This window comes from Arabidopsis lyrata (assembly GCF_000004255.2).
Source record: "Arabidopsis lyrata subsp. lyrata unplaced genomic scaffold ARALYscaffold_5, whole genome shotgun sequence".
Taxonomy (NCBI): domain Eukaryota; kingdom Viridiplantae; phylum Streptophyta; class Magnoliopsida; order Brassicales; family Brassicaceae; genus Arabidopsis; species Arabidopsis lyrata.
The window spans coordinates 2,249,588-2,265,109 of record NW_003302551.1 but is presented as its reverse complement, the minus strand read 5'-3'; the positions used below and the strand labels follow the sequence as shown (position 1 = coordinate 2,265,109).

General features: G+C 32.5%; 4 protein-coding genes across 4 annotated transcripts; 2 read left to right on the top strand and 2 right to left on the bottom strand.

The window, feature by feature from the left end:
* Window positions 1-218: 218 nt before the first annotated feature.
* LOC9312988 lies at window positions 219-868 on the bottom strand. Its single transcript, XM_002875214.2, has one exon. The coding sequence runs from the start codon at window positions 608-610 to the stop codon at window positions 368-370; it is 243 nt and encodes an 80-aa protein (XP_002875260.2). The 5' UTR covers window positions 611-868; the 3' UTR covers window positions 219-367.
* A 563-nt stretch (window positions 869-1,431) lies between these two features.
* Window positions 1,432-2,424, top strand: LOC9311328 (UPF0725 protein At1g02770). The gene has a single exon (XM_002876873.2). It carries the CDS (start codon window positions 1,432-1,434, stop codon window positions 2,422-2,424), a length of 993 nt encoding a protein of 330 aa, XP_002876919.1.
* Window positions 2,425-6,164: 3,740 nt separating this feature from the next.
* LOC9312987 lies at window positions 6,165-6,682 on the bottom strand. Its single transcript, XM_021024334.1, is given in 2 exon segments — window positions 6,165-6,572; window positions 6,574-6,682. Coding segments are annotated over 2 exon segments (246 nt in total). The 5' UTR covers window positions 6,609-6,682; the 3' UTR covers window positions 6,165-6,361.
* A 3,638-nt stretch (window positions 6,683-10,320) lies between these two features.
* Window positions 10,321-12,704, top strand: LOC9312986 (S-adenosylmethionine decarboxylase proenzyme 3). Its single transcript, XM_021026769.1, is given in 6 exon segments — window positions 10,321-10,414; window positions 10,521-10,588; window positions 10,684-10,741; window positions 10,991-11,151; window positions 11,255-12,247; window positions 12,249-12,704. Coding segments are annotated over 2 exon segments (1,092 nt in total). The 5' UTR covers window positions 10,321-10,414; window positions 10,521-10,588; window positions 10,684-10,741; window positions 10,991-11,151; window positions 11,255-11,422; the 3' UTR covers window positions 12,516-12,704.
* The last annotated feature ends 2,818 nt before the right edge of the window (window positions 12,705-15,522 follow it).

The window sequence follows — 15,522 nt, the reverse complement described above, 5'->3', positions numbered from 1 at the left end:
AAATAGATTAACAAAATCAATTGACGAGTATTGAAACCCTAATTTTTTTTTTTTCAAATATCTCTCAATAGATGATCCTTTAATTTTTACTTTTAATTTTATTGTGTAATCGTTAACACTTTGTTCGTTTGTCTCAATTAATTTTAGAATAAAAAGAACACAAATTTCCGTATTCTAGTGATATATAATTCTGGAAGAAACTAAATAGAAGATAATGGTTGAGATATAGAAACAGTATTAGTTATTATCAAGTTTTGACTCTAAACATCATTAGCCAGCGATGTTAAAACTTAAAAGAACGATTAAAAAAAACACAAAACTGATCAAACTAGAAAACATCAAATTAAAACTCATTAACGCTAGTCCTCTATTCTGCGTTCTCCTTGACGTCCGTCGCCGACTCCATCTTAGCCGCCTCCACCACGTTCTCCTTCAAGCCCGTCGCCGACTTCTCCTCCTTCAAGTACTCCTTCTTCTTCGTGGCTAAGTGATCCATGAGAAGGTCTCGCTTACTTGCCATAACTGCGACGGCCGCTGAACCAAGAGCCATACCGTTGGTCATAGGAGCCTTAAAGAACTCGGTGACCTTGGACAAATACTGTTTCATCATGATGATTGAGAGAGAAAAGAGAGATTCGATAAAAGAATAGTTAATGAAAAAAACTTGTCTTGAGTCAATAATATTTGCTCTTGAGTTTTTAACAATGAACGAAACTATGTTTTTATACCAAGTCTTAAAACTTGGACGTTACTCAAAAACCCTAACTTAACTTGGAGCTTACACTTTCTTGAATGGTAATTTTACTAAAAAATTGAGGAACTGTTTTTTTTTTACTTTTATTTTATTATAACGTTTGGTCCAGTTTTAGCATATTAATAATACTTGTCAAAAAAGTACTTGGTTGTCAAACAAAAAAAATACGTGCTTTAAAATTATATTATACTAATTAAAATTGGAAAACACCACTTTATTGGATTGATTACTACATTTTCCTATTTTTTCTTAAAGTGGTCTTTTTCAATTAGACCCTTCGGTCTATGATAGAGGCTTTGCTTCAAACAGCTATTAGTGCTGGAAGCTGATATTCTAATTAAGTTTCTATTGGACTGCAAAAAGTATATGTATTCTGTAACCTTGACCAGAGAAAGGTGAATTTTGAATAAGTAACAAATGCCTTGAAATTTACTTCAGATTTATTGTTGTAACAAAGGTTTCAGAATTATCTAAAAAAATGTCTTCAATATAAATTTTACATTTTTTTCATATTTGTTTTCATTTTTTTAAACTGATATATTTGTTAATAATATTAAAACTGATATTTTTTTGTTACAATGCAGCCAAATCCCTCAATTTAATACAATCAGTTTCATCGCCATAAACCTAAATCGAGAGAAGGAAGAAAAAAAGCATCCACAAATCGATCGGAGAAGATGTCGGTTTGGACTCCGTTTACCGGTGGGCAGATGGAGTATTGGCGTCAAGTGAGAGAATCCGGGGGTTTCAATTTGGAAGGTATCTCAGTACCACGTGGTACAACTGGATTGATGTCGTACGACTGTGAACGCGAGGATGTTAGATATCCTTATCCGGTCTTGGTCGAGCGTTATGCTAGATTCGGGCTTCATCGTTACAATATGTGCAATGCGACAAATTTGCAGTTCCACCACCTAAAGAAAGTCAGCCTTACAATGATTTGTCAGGCCATTTACTTCATAACTTTGGCTGCTTGCGATCCAGCAACTAGCCCCGTGACCCTTGAGCTTGGAGTTGCTGAAGGATGTCGTAAGCCCGGTCGCAGTTTGAGTTTGACGTGCTTTATTGCTAGGCCTCTAGGTACCCCTAGTGAGCCGGTCCAACTTCCTAATACTGAACTGGTGGTGGTGGATGATGCCCAATTGCCTTGTTGGCCGTCAGATTTCAATGATACTCAACGATTTTACGAGGTCAAGGAATCAGAGTTGCAAGACAATGATTGGATTCGTCTAAATTTGGAACTTGCACTTTGTACAAACGATAGGAACCTTGAAGTTAGCGATCTGTCCCAGTTGCAGATTGTCAACGTTTTAATAGAAGGTATTCAAGGAAATGCCACACTCCAAGCCGCAGCTGCTAATGTCTACATAACGTTTAAGGGCTTGGCCATGTCTCGTGTTGGTGAGCTTGGTGAGCATGTTGTTCGCAAAGTTATCATTAGAAGAGCCATCAATGAGCTTACTGGATGCATGACTCTCCTGGGTGGGTATGGGTTTTCCATTGGAGAAGCAACTGAGGAGCGTTTTATACCTCGCCCAAGCTTCATAAGTTTGTATGAAGCAGGTAATATCGTCCCTTTCCGGGGTCCTATGACTGGTCCACCACTGGGGGGCTTTATCGGGAGGAAGGCGATAGAGTTAGGCCTCTTCCCAGACTATCGACAAGATTGAAAACGTATGTATCAAATAATAACACTTAAGGTTATTTTGTGCGTTTAGACTGTTATGTGGGTTTGCTTTGCTCTCTGTGTCTGTGTTTTTTTTTTCAAGTTTCTGAATACAATTAAGTTAATATATGTCCGACTTGGATGAGGTTGAACATGGACAAAACCTCTTTTCCATGCTTTTGTTGTGGAAAAAAAAAATACAATCAGTTTCAAACAATAAGATGTTTTAGAGTTTTGATTTTTTTACTATATAAAATGTTTTAGAAATATATTTTTCAGAAAGATGTTCTTCAAATTTGTGTACAAAAAAATAGATTGACTAAAATCTATTCTGCCGTATATTTTATTATTGACAAAATTATCTTTAATTATATATATGAAATTCTGTTTTAATGTAGAAAAACAAAAATCTCTACATTTAGTTACAAGATTTTTTATTATGAAACATAGAGGATAAATGTCAAGGCCAAAAAAACCTGTTACCATAAAAAATTCCATATTCTAGTGATAATTAATTGGGTGAGTTGGGAAACTAGTACGTTTCCCAAACTTAATTATAGAACTAGTACGGTTACTATTTATAATTGAGAAAGAGAGAGAGTGTGAGAGAAGAGAGACTAAGAGAGAGAGTGTGAGATAGAGTGCGTGAGACGTAAAAGTTTTTTAGTGGGTCATGTTTTTTTTTTTTAATTCCTTTTTCTTTCTTTATTATATTTCATTTCCTCAAAGTTTAATAACTAAAATGTTCGTTCGTAAATTTTATTTTTCTAAAATTGATCATATACATAAAAATCTATGTTTTTTTTTCTATCATTTGATATGCATTTTGTTTTATAAAATTTAAAATTTATATTACCGAACACTGTACAAATAATATATATACAGATATAAATCACTATACAGATGCATCCTTCTGTACATATATTCTGCTGTACAGATATTCTTCTGTACAGTGGCGTATATCTGTACAGTGGTCTACATCTGTACAGAAGAATGTATGTACAAAAGGATGCATCTGTACAGAAGAATGTATGTACAAAAATATACCACTGTACAGAAGACTACTGTACAGAATACCACTGTACAGATACATATATAGACCACTGTATTTATAAAAACCATCATATTTGATAAACGCAATGAATTAATTTACAAGTATATATTTTGAAGCAAATTGCTATTTATGATAATGTTACCCATTTGAAAGACAGGACAAGAACATAGGAAGACCAAAAAAGAATGATGCAGTGTCGCTTTGAATGTATAGATATAAACTAAGACCTTAGACTGTACAGAAGACTTAGTCAGTTTGTACTGTACAGAAGAATGACTGTACAGATATAAACTACTGTACAGAAGGATACACAATCTCAGAAAATTTTCAACCATCCTTGGCCCTTACATGGCCATTGACCCTTATATTTATACCTAGAAAAGCGACATTTAAGTGGCTAATTAAGTACAATTATTCTCTCTTAAATGTGTCCATTTCGGTCTCCGCATTTAATGCTCAACGTTCGAATTTGAATTGATTCCGACCTTCATGGGCCTCGCCTCTCAGCCTAAATAACCTTGAACCGACTTAACTGTGACTTCGACTCCGGACTCGTATCGAGGTGCAATCACTTCGAACTCTCTTTGTGGTGTCACCACCTCGACCGCACCCTTAACTTACGGATCCAATGGGCCTTATCCCTTGTGGGCCTTCGTCTTGACTACGTGGCAATCTTTGGTTGGTCTCGGACTACTGGTGCGGGATCCGACACCAACATGACTCACGATAACTTAAAAAAGATTCGAAGAAACAAAATACTATCCACTTATTTAAAAAGAACGCTTCATTCAAAACATTGACTTGGGAAGCACAACTACTAAAAATGTAACTAATTTTCAGAAGAATCGAAACGACCGAAACAAATTTACAAGAAAAGTCACTAAATCGAAACTTTTACTCGTAACTCGTAAGAAAAGCAAGAATATAGTAGACATCCATAAATGGGGAAGCCATTTTGTGCCGGAACTCAGTTCAATAACATTCCATTGTAATCAAGTGGCCGATTACTCTGGCCAAAATGGGGCATCTCGACAACGTAAGACTACATAAATCTATGTATATCCTCTTATTTGTCTTACCATTTTGTTGTTCCATGATTTTTATATTATGTTCATCAAAATTATAAAAAATTTCAGATGTTCAACGGAAAAAAAAAAAAAAAAAGAAGGCATGACATTTACCAAATGCCATCACAAATTGAATATTCAAAACAAGACATTTAGGCTTTAGATTTCGTGCCATCCAAATAAAAAATCAAAGACTTTTCTTTAGTTTATAAATCCCAAAAAGATAAACAAGGAATTTTCGCACGGTCATAAATGCTTCTACATTCACAAAGATCTCTTTGATTTTTTTCTGTTATATTCATTGATTATTCACATTTTTATATAATTAAAAAAAAAGTTTATGCTTAAAACAGCTCTATCATCATCTGATGAGGTGATTTTGATAATAAAAAAATAAAAAAAATTCCACCAAACCCAATCTTTGCAAAATAATGAAACAACTGTTCTGTTGTGATTCGTACTTGCTTCATCAACCTTTTTAGGAATCAAAAGCTAAATCCCCAGAAATTTATAATTCTTCAATTGTTCGTTATTGGTTATCGTTTACGCGTTTTTAATCGGTTAATAAAAAACTTTTCTTCGGTCTTCTCTCCACAAAGAATCTCTCTGATATTTCAGCAGCAATAATGGTAGAGAAAGTTACAGAAGCAGACAAATCATTTCTGTTTGGAAATTCTCTATCTTCTGATCTCTTAAAGGGTCGAAGATCGTCTTCTTCCTCCACCTCTCTCTCTCTCTGCAACTTGTCTTTTAACTTTTTTTTTTTATTTTTAATGTGTAAAGTATGACGATGGCATTGTGATAAATATAACAAATATTTGAGGGTTACAATGTCTTCAAAACAGGAGAACACAGTAAAACGTGGAGATTTTTCTAATTGTGAATGGGAAAAATGTCATTAAAATCCCCAACTTATTCAAAACGTTGATTTAAATCCTCAACTCAAGACGAAACAAAATAAATATCAAACTTATGTTGACTTTCCAAATAAATATTAAACTTATGTTGACTTTCCAAATAAATACCAAACTTTCATTGACTTGGCCATATTAGGCATGACGTTAAGTGAGTTAACAAACAATGTTAACACCTGTTAGTGTTGATCAAAATACTAACAAGTATTCCTTCTAAACACAAAACGACGTTTTGTCATAACTGTTCAATAAAATCCCGAGTTTCAAATCATACTCTATTTAGGGTTAGGGATTTTGCTCGATTTGGGGATCTAAGATTGACTTTAGGGATTTAATTCAATCGTTACGACAAAACGACGTCGTTTTGTTGTTATATGAAACAATGTCGTTATCAATTAACACATATGTTAACAGAAAATTACCTCCGTTAACGAGATCTATTAACCCACTTAACGTCGTACCTAATATGGCTAGGTCAACGGAAATTTGATATTTATTTGGAAAGTCAACATAAGTTTGATATTTATTTGGAAAGTCAACATAAGTTTGATATTTATTTCGTTTTGTTATGAGTTGAGGATTTATTAACCCACTTAACGTCGAATAAGTTTGGGATTTTAACGACATTTTTCCCAATTGTGAATAGTGTCTGTACTAATTTTCCTATTAAGTTTGGAAACGTACTAAATTACAACATATCCCTAATTAATTCGGGAAGAAAGTAAAATATAAGATGAGGGTTGGGTTAAACAAATTTATTGCAAACTATTGGATTTAGGTAGTCATCAGTTCTTCAATGCTTAACACTAAAAATAAATTTTAAAAACAAAATTAAGTAAAAGAAACTAAACATCATTAGCTGCCGACGTTGAACAAACGATTAAAAAACTACTAAACTAAACTCGTCTACTCGGCGTTCTCCTTCAAGTTCGCCGCCGGCTTCTCCGCCGCCTCTTCCTCCTTGAAGTTCACCTTCTCAGCTTTATCCTCCTCCTTCAAGTTCTTCTTCTCCGCCTTATTCTCCTTCTTCATCGTGGCTATATCCATGAGAAATTCCCGCTGCTGAACCACAGCTACAACGGCCGCTGAAGCAAGAGCAAAACCAATGGTTACGGGAGAGGTCGGTGATCTTAAACAAATATTGTTTCATCATGACTGAGAAAGAAAGAGAGATCCGATAAGAAGCAGTTTTCTTGATTCAATATTTTCTCACAATTTTTAACAATGAACGAATTCACTGCGTATTTATACAAAACCCTAACTAAACTTGGAGCTAACATAGTCACATTATCGAATGATAATTTGACACTTGTCTTGTCGGCTAAACAGAATTTTTGCTTTTCTTGTCTTCCACGCACCGGACTATACATGCTTTTCAATCACGTCGTGTTTGTTTTGTTGAGCTACTGTTCTGAACTGGGCTTTATTTAACCAATGGGCCTCTTTCCTTATAGTTTGGGCTGAAGTTGAGATTTCTTATCGGATTCAATTGGTGAAGATGAGAATCTACAAAAAGAAATTTGAAACATTGAATAAAAAAAAAAAAATAGGAATAAAGAGGAATAAAATGTATAGGAAGAATCTAACAAGTTAACGTAAATGATAAACAAAAAATAAACAAATATTTTTGAATAACTAATAACACTAGCCATCCATGGCACAATGGAATTTTAAGTACATCAAATGCAGCTAGCTTACTTGTATATTCGATATCATAAATCCTGAAATCAAGTAAACATTTTAAGTTATTATGGGGTATTTCTATGTATGTATTATAAGGGGAGACATATTAACAACAAAGCTAACTCAGTGAAATTTAAATCGACATAAAGTCCATCTGCGAGGCGTGAGAGGTGTGCTTAATGGCATCCGCAAAATGCTTCTCATCATTTGGCTTGCTGCACTTGAACAGAACAGAGGTCACATATTTCAGCAAACTCCCTAGAGTTACTTCAGAACTTGTAGATTGTAGATTGATCTCGCCTCTAAAGATAAGAACATTTTGAACTACGTTGTGTAAGAAATCGTTGGCAAGCATAAGAACTTGCAGAGAAACTACATCTGAACTTTGTCATGTAATATACAAATTTACTTCGAATGTGTGAACATAAACATGATGACGTTTGGTGAGCGGAAACAATATCACTGTGATTGACACAGCAATAGGTTGTGCAATCAGCAGATCTCGAAAGACTACACCTCTCCTTATAGAGCCAAAGAGTTTGGTATTGAGAAATGAATACTTAAACAAAAGAAAAAGAAAAAAGACCATTAATTGTGTTGTATTTGGACCCTAACCCTAGACATTTGCAGGAAAAGACAATAACAAATAAAACTCGCTTGCACAAAATTTGTTCTAAAATTGACATTCAAAAATTTACTATGATGATTAGTAATCTCAATCGTCATAAACTGTATATACTAGAAATGGACCCACGCGTTGCGTGGGTTTAATAATATATATTCAATTTTTTTATAGTTTTGTAAATTACATTATTTTTAAAAAAATTTATTCGAATACTATTTAAAATATATATATATAATTCTATTGGTAAAAAACGGTTATATAAATATAATATAAATGTTATAAATGATAATTTATAGATGTACACGTCTATTTATAATATACATATATTAAACTTTTTTTTTTGTATTTGACTTAGTATCCTATGACCGTTCATTATATATATATTCTCTTTCAGTGCATGAATTCTTATGAATAACATTTTTTTTATAATTCTAGAAACTCAAATGTGATATTTTAAATGTGGTTTATTTTTTCTAATTTATATCTATTGTATTTAGAAGAAAAAAAAAATACTTATATATATATTTGCTTTTTCTTTAGGAATTTAGCTTTCTGAGACTAATTTTGTCACTATTATTTTTCTTTTTACTTTTTTTTTTTGTTTCTATCTTATTAAATTCAATGTTGCAATTGTGCTCTTTCTACCTCTTTTTGATATTTTTAAAATAAACTTTTATATTTTTAATAAGTGCATAATATTTGTATTACTATCAAATGCATTTATACATTTACTTATATAAAATTTTATATTATATTTATAAAAAGCTAAAATATTAAAAGTATACATAATTATATTTTAGTTTTGTTTTAAATTATTATACACGATACTATTTAGCTATATATATAATAGGAGAGTCTTCTCTCCATCTAGGCTATCCACATCATCATCCACCTAAGCATGCATTTAATTACAAATTTAAAATATAATTTATTTAAAATGTTCATTCAATACATATTTATTTTTAGTTATTGTTATTTATGATTAAAAATATTTAAGTTAAATATAAATAAATTATTATTATAAGTAAAAGACAAAGAAATATAAATTTATACATAATAATATAATTTAGTCTTCTCTCCACAATAACTAAAAATAAATCTTAAACATTTTCTCGCTAAAATTCAATTTCTATTATTATGTGTACATTTTGAAGAATCAAAATCTTTTTTATTCATTTCTTTAGTTTGGGGTTATCAACTGAACCCATCATGTTGATATCTTTGAGATTTGCTTCGTATTCCTATATTGTTTTACAAATATATATTATATTTATATTAGATATCAAAAGTTTTGTTTATTAATAGTATATGATGCGAAATTGCATAATAATTCCACCAATCTGCATATTTACTAACAGTAACTAGAATTTAAATGTTTACATTAACAATTTGTAATGTGTTTTCATATCCTATATGACGTTGGTCTTAATCTAGTGCATAGATGTTTAAAAGCTTTTACCAGGGAATATATGCTAATCGCATTTTTATTTGTGGAATTTGGACAAACCGAAAGTTGTTTTTGGATGCATCCACAAATAAAGTTGGTTCTTTTGGATATATTCTAACAACATTTTCATTTTCTGTCAACAACAATGTTGTAAGCAATTTAAACACTGACGTTATCTTAACTTGTGAATAGTAATGTGAATATCCTTACTTTGGCCATGTAACGTTTATATAGGGCCTTATTGGCAAGTGCTTTAGAGTCTTTACAAAGCAAAAAAATTTCTAAAGATTTGAAATACATCCAATCAAGCTTTAGAAGCTTTGGCTTTCCTTTTTTTTTTTCTCACAGCCAAAATATTTCTTTAATTCATTTTTTTGGCTGTAGAAAACCTTTTTTCCTAAAGCAAATAATTTTCAACTTTCCAAAATTTTAAATTCTACAAACAAAATACTACAGCAAGAAAATCTACAGCCACAACAAATAAACATACAGTCATATTTCTACAGCAAAAAATGTAAAGCTACAGCTGTTACCAATCAGGCCCATAGATTACGTTATAACTTATAACGTTTATAGGGTTTTGGCCCAATTATTAATATTTTAATTAAAAAATAATAATTAAATAACGTTTATATAGATTACATTGTGGAAGCCCCCTTGGCCCATTGGTTGACCAAGGGTTGATTTAATGCTTCTACACCAAGAGGTTTGAGGTTCGAGTCCTAGATATTGCGATTTATTAACAAATTTGCAGATTAATAGAGGCAAGTGTGTTCGCCAGAATTTTACGCAGAAAATGAAGTGTCGCCAGGTCGTGGATCATTGAAGGTATTCATCAAGATTATGAAGAAGGAAGTGTAGTCTGTCGTAGATCTAATCAGGGTCGGAAGGAATTGTCAGTTGTAGAATCGTCTATATAACAGTTCTCATAATTTGCAATTAATAATAAATCTAGACGAAAAAAAAAAAAATTACATTACATTAAATTGAAATAATTGCCATCTTCGTCTTAACAAGGGGCAAATAATTACCAAAATAAAATAAAAAAGGGGCAAATATGTAATTACCAATCCACTAGCCGCAGACTATAAAATCAAAACTCCTTTGGTCTGTTTTTCATAGACACTCAAACTTTGAAAGATAAATTTCCTTTGTTTTTTCCTCATCGAATCAATTCTTGTTGTCCTGTTTCAATCCTATTAGGGTAAATCTTTGTTTATTATTTCTTTGATTTCTGGTTCTGGGTATTGAAAATGTTCTTTGATCATTCTCTTGAGTTCGATACTTATGCGTTTGTTTTTTATTTACAGGTTTTTGGCTCTCGAGGGTTTAATCAGATTGGTTGGTTCGTTAACTTAAAGAATCCTTTTCTTGACTTGTAAGTAATCTTTCTTCAATGAATCGCCTTTTATGAGTTTAGGGTTTGTTCAAGTAATTCTAAAGGTTCCACCTTTATGCTTTGATTATCGTTAGGGTTCGATTCAGATTTTTATTAGGGTTTTTGTTGGAATTTGATGACCCATAACAACAAGTAAGATCCTTTTGATGATTCAGTTTGTCCTCTGTGTTTTGGATTACACTCACAAACTTTTCAATGATTTAGATCCATAATTCCAGATTTTTCAGTAATCTTGATCTATCTTAGTTGTGTATGAGAGATTTGAGGCCTTTGAGATGGTTTCTATCAATAGCTTACTTGTATCTGAGTTTGGCTGCCCTTACATTGGAACAGAGTTTTGGTTTTTAATTGCTCTGTCTTTCTTATATGATTCATCGACAGGTGAATGAGAAATGGAGACTAAAGGTGGTAAAAAGAAGTCTAGTAATAGTAGTAGTAGTAGTAGTAACAGTCTTTTCTACGAAGCTCCTCTTGGATACATCATTGAAGACGTTAGACCTAACGGTGGAATCAAGAAATTCAGATCTGCTGCTTACTCAAACGTGAGTTTAGCTACTGTTTTCCAAGTCTTGTCTTAAAGCAATGTTGTTGATTCTCTTCTTATACATGTTGTTAACTCATGTTTGTTTGATTTTTTTTATGTAGATCACTCGCAAACCATCCTGATTTTCTTCAATACGTTTTCCTCCTAACCACTTACTAACTGTGGTTGATCAACGTTCGCGATAAATCTTCGTTCTTTCTTGTTTTGTTCTCCTTCAAAACTCATTTTTTGACGGCCTCTTCTTCCTCTTTGTATTCGTCTTTTGGAAAATGGCGGTCTCTGCTATTGGTTTCGAAGGATTTGAGAAAAGGCTCGAAATTTCATTCTTTGAGCCTAGTGTCTTTCTTGATCCCAAAGGAAATGGTCTTCGTGCTCTTACTAAATCCCATTTAGATGAGATCTTGACTCCAGCAGAGTGCACAATTGTTTCCTCTCTCTCAAACTCTTTGGTCGACTCTTACGTGCTCTCTGAATCTAGCCTCTTTGTCTATCCTTACAAGATCATCATCAAAACATGCGGGACTACGAAACTTCTCTTTTCGATCCCGCATATCCTTAGTCTGGCTGATTCACTTTGCCTTACTGTCAAATCTGTCCGCTACACTCGTGGTAGCTTCATTTTCCCGGGAGCTCAATCTTACCCTCACCGTAGCTTCTCAGAGGAAGTTGCTTTACTTGATGGCTATTTTGGTAAGCTCAATGCAGGAAGCAAAGCTTTTGTCATGGGAGGGTCAGATAATAACCCTCAGAGATGGCATGTCTACTCTACTTGTTCTGCTTATGAATCTGATGTGGCTTGTGACAAACCCGTGTAAACATTGGAGATGTGCATGACTGGTTTAGACAAGAAAAAAGCTTCGGTGTTCTTTAAAACCAATTCGGTTTCAGCTTCTGATATGACTATTAGCTCAGGGATTAGAAACATCCTTCCAGCCTCTGAAATCTGTGATTTTAACTTTGATCCTTGCGGTTACTCGATGAATTCAGTTGAAGGAGATGCAGTTTCAACCATCCATGTGACTCCGGAAGACGGATTTAGCTATGCAAGCTTTGAAACAGTTGGGTATGATCTAAAGGCTTTGACCTTTGATCTTTAAGGAGTTGGTGGATAGGGTTCTGGTTTGTTTTGAACCAGAAGAATTCTCTGTAGCGGTGCATGCTAATCTTGGAACCGAGCTATTGGCGTGTGATTGTATAGTTGATGTGAAGGGATACTTGAGCCAAGAGAGAGGACTAGAGGAGCTTGGACTTGGAGGTTCGGTTGTCTACTAGAAATATGTCAAATCTGTTGAATGTTGCTCACCAATATCTACTCTTGGGTTCTGTTGTAAAGAGGACGAAGTGGTTAAAGAAGAAGAATGATGCTCTTTTTTTTAAAGGTTCTTTTGTGTTTTGTTTTCGAATAAGAGAGAACATGTTATGTTCTGATGAAAGCAGTTCTTGTTTGTGTTTTTGAAGTTTGTAATTGTTCTGTTCTCTGGTTTACTACACCAGAAAGATTTTATATATGTTCTCTTCTTTGTGGTGTGTATAAGCTTTGAAGATCTTTTAGTCTTGTGTGCGCATAACTTTTTGAATCTTCTATGTTAATTTTGATATTATTACCAATAGTTTGGTAGTGCTTTAGATATATATTTGGTCTCATAAGATTCAAAATGTAATTAACGATTTGCGAAAATTATAGGCAATGAACATGTAATAGTACGATGTCAAAAAAAGAAACATGCAATACTATTAAAAAAAAAAAAAAAAGAACATGTATTAGACAATGATGTATACACAAAGTCTAAGAAAATGACCTTTTTGATGAGTAATACAATCATACTAAAGTAATGTCGAATTAGTTTTAGCCAGACAACTTTTATCAATGATATATATGACGCTGAAAATATTTGATGCATGTAACAGTTTCATTTATATTAACCTGAAGGATCCTTTATGGGGGCCAACTTTAATGTCGATAATAATAAAATGTAATTTGGTTTGTTCTGTTTTTGATGTGAAACAAACTTTGTCTTTTGTTTCTCCATTTATCATGTTTCTACATTTATATCAAGTGAATTTCAATGTTTCATTAACATTATTTTATGGCAGTAACTTTTTTTATTTATTTATTTTAGTCTTAAACAAATTTTAATATTAATTGCACGATACATTATGGATGTAATTTGAAAACTTATGCGAGTGATATGCTATTACAAAATCTCAAAGTGTTCTTCCATCTTCTAATTTTCTTAGAATCCTAAACTCATAAGTATTAGTTATTGTTATACTAAACAGTAACCATATATTTAAATCAAGTTGAGTAGTAAGTCAAGTAACAATAATAGGAATATTAAACAAGCACTATTAATAGTCTAAAGTATGTAGCCATCATATAGGCACTATGTAAAGAAAAATAAGTTAAGGTGTGAGTTGTCCTAATTGATTTCGTGCATCCAACTTTTAGAGAAGAACTTATTCTACCTTTTCTTTATTTAATTTGTTTTTTTTCTTCTTCTCTTGTGGTCACAATTGAGGCAATATGGAACCAAAACTAGAATAATAGAAGGCGACCCCATGAAAAAAAGATACATGTTCATAACTTGGACGACACTTATTGCTTAGGCATATACCAAAACTCTAACAAATCCAGCTACAATATGTAGGATTAGTACTCACTCAACTGTCTAGGCTAGGATCGACATTAAAAATTCTTGGTTTGGTCTCTCAATGGTTTCTGCTAATAAGATATTTAAGAGTTCTCCTTACATATCATAATACCTGACGACTTTAACTTACCAATGCGGTGGTGCTTAGTTCATTCAAGTTTTGGTCTTCTAGCTTCATGTTACCGATTAGCGGCTTATTTTTCACTTGAGAAAATGTGTAATACTTCTTTTTATTGCTAGAGAATATCTCATATGATCTATAATGAGTCTTTTTGGGAAGTGAACGCTAATTCTCGAGGAAGCTAGATCTTGCTTCGGTAATGCAAGCTCTGACCAGTGGATCCCAACAGCTACATGCTCCGGTTCATGGATTATATCATTATGCTTATGCATTATGCACATAAGGGTAGGGTAACAAAAAAAGTGAGGGTAATGAAATGAATAACAAGTGAAGAACATATATGATTGAAAAGACAAGAGGTGGGGTTTTACTTTTTACATCTCTCTCAATGAACGTACGAAAAAATCAATCGTTTATATTTGTAAGGTAATTGATTTTTTTTAGTTTGTTTATATAATTAAAAGCCAGACATATCCAAGAACTAGATTACAATTGAAACAACATCTCAACGTCTTTTACAATGTCATGAATCAAATCTTAAGAAAAAATATTATGATCTATTTTTTTCGAAGAAAAAACACTGGTTATAAGAAGATTACAAAATTTATAGAAAATAAATTGTAAGGGATGAGTCCACATTATATAATTATTTCCCACTCATTTGCGGGTTTATAACTTTAAGTAGAATGTATCTTCCCCTTCTGATTATGCTAAGATGAAACAAACCATAAAGACTTCTTCTAAATTGGAGGGAAAATTAGGTCACACATAAGATGACATGACACAATCAATATCATAATTTATATACTATTAACCATTTTCATGTAAGAAAAAACATTATTTATTGATAGTTTTTTTATGAGTGGCTATATATGTTCCGCAAGCTGTTTTTAATGTAGATTTTTTTCCGTTGGTATCATTCTTATGCATATATTTGATGCCTATAAGTCCATTTCATGTGTATAATAATTAAACTATATCAAGAGAGAGATTAAGAAAGATAAAAAACATTAAACGGCTTAACCTAAAATCGAACATTTATTTCATGGACTAATATAGTTTATTCGATAGATTTTGTTTATTCTAAGTCTTGAAAAAATAGTTACTGTTTGAAAATTATTATATATCGGCCTGTTTGTTTTTGTATTTTTTTTTTTGTTTTGATAACGAAGGGTTGATCTGGATTTTTAACACCCAACTAATTTCTCATAGTGACTCACCAGATTTTCTAATGGACCTAAAACACGACGCGGCTTCGACTAAGCAAATATATAAACAAATTTGCAATAAACTCTTATGATGGAAGTGTTCACCATAAACTAACATTTGGAAAGACCAGATAACTACAACAAAATAATCAACTAATCATGGCTAATATCAATCAGTCTCTATTGATTTTCAACTGTCAGAGATACCAAAACAAAACTCAAACTAATATCAAGTACAAGATTGATTTCTCCCACCCAAAAGTTACGATGCGGTTGCAAGTTCATGAGACATGGTCAAAGAAATTGATGATGATGAAGAAGAAATGAGCGTTTTGTAATGTTAAAACAAAGAGAAAAGTATCACACGTGTATCCATGCACACGACATAC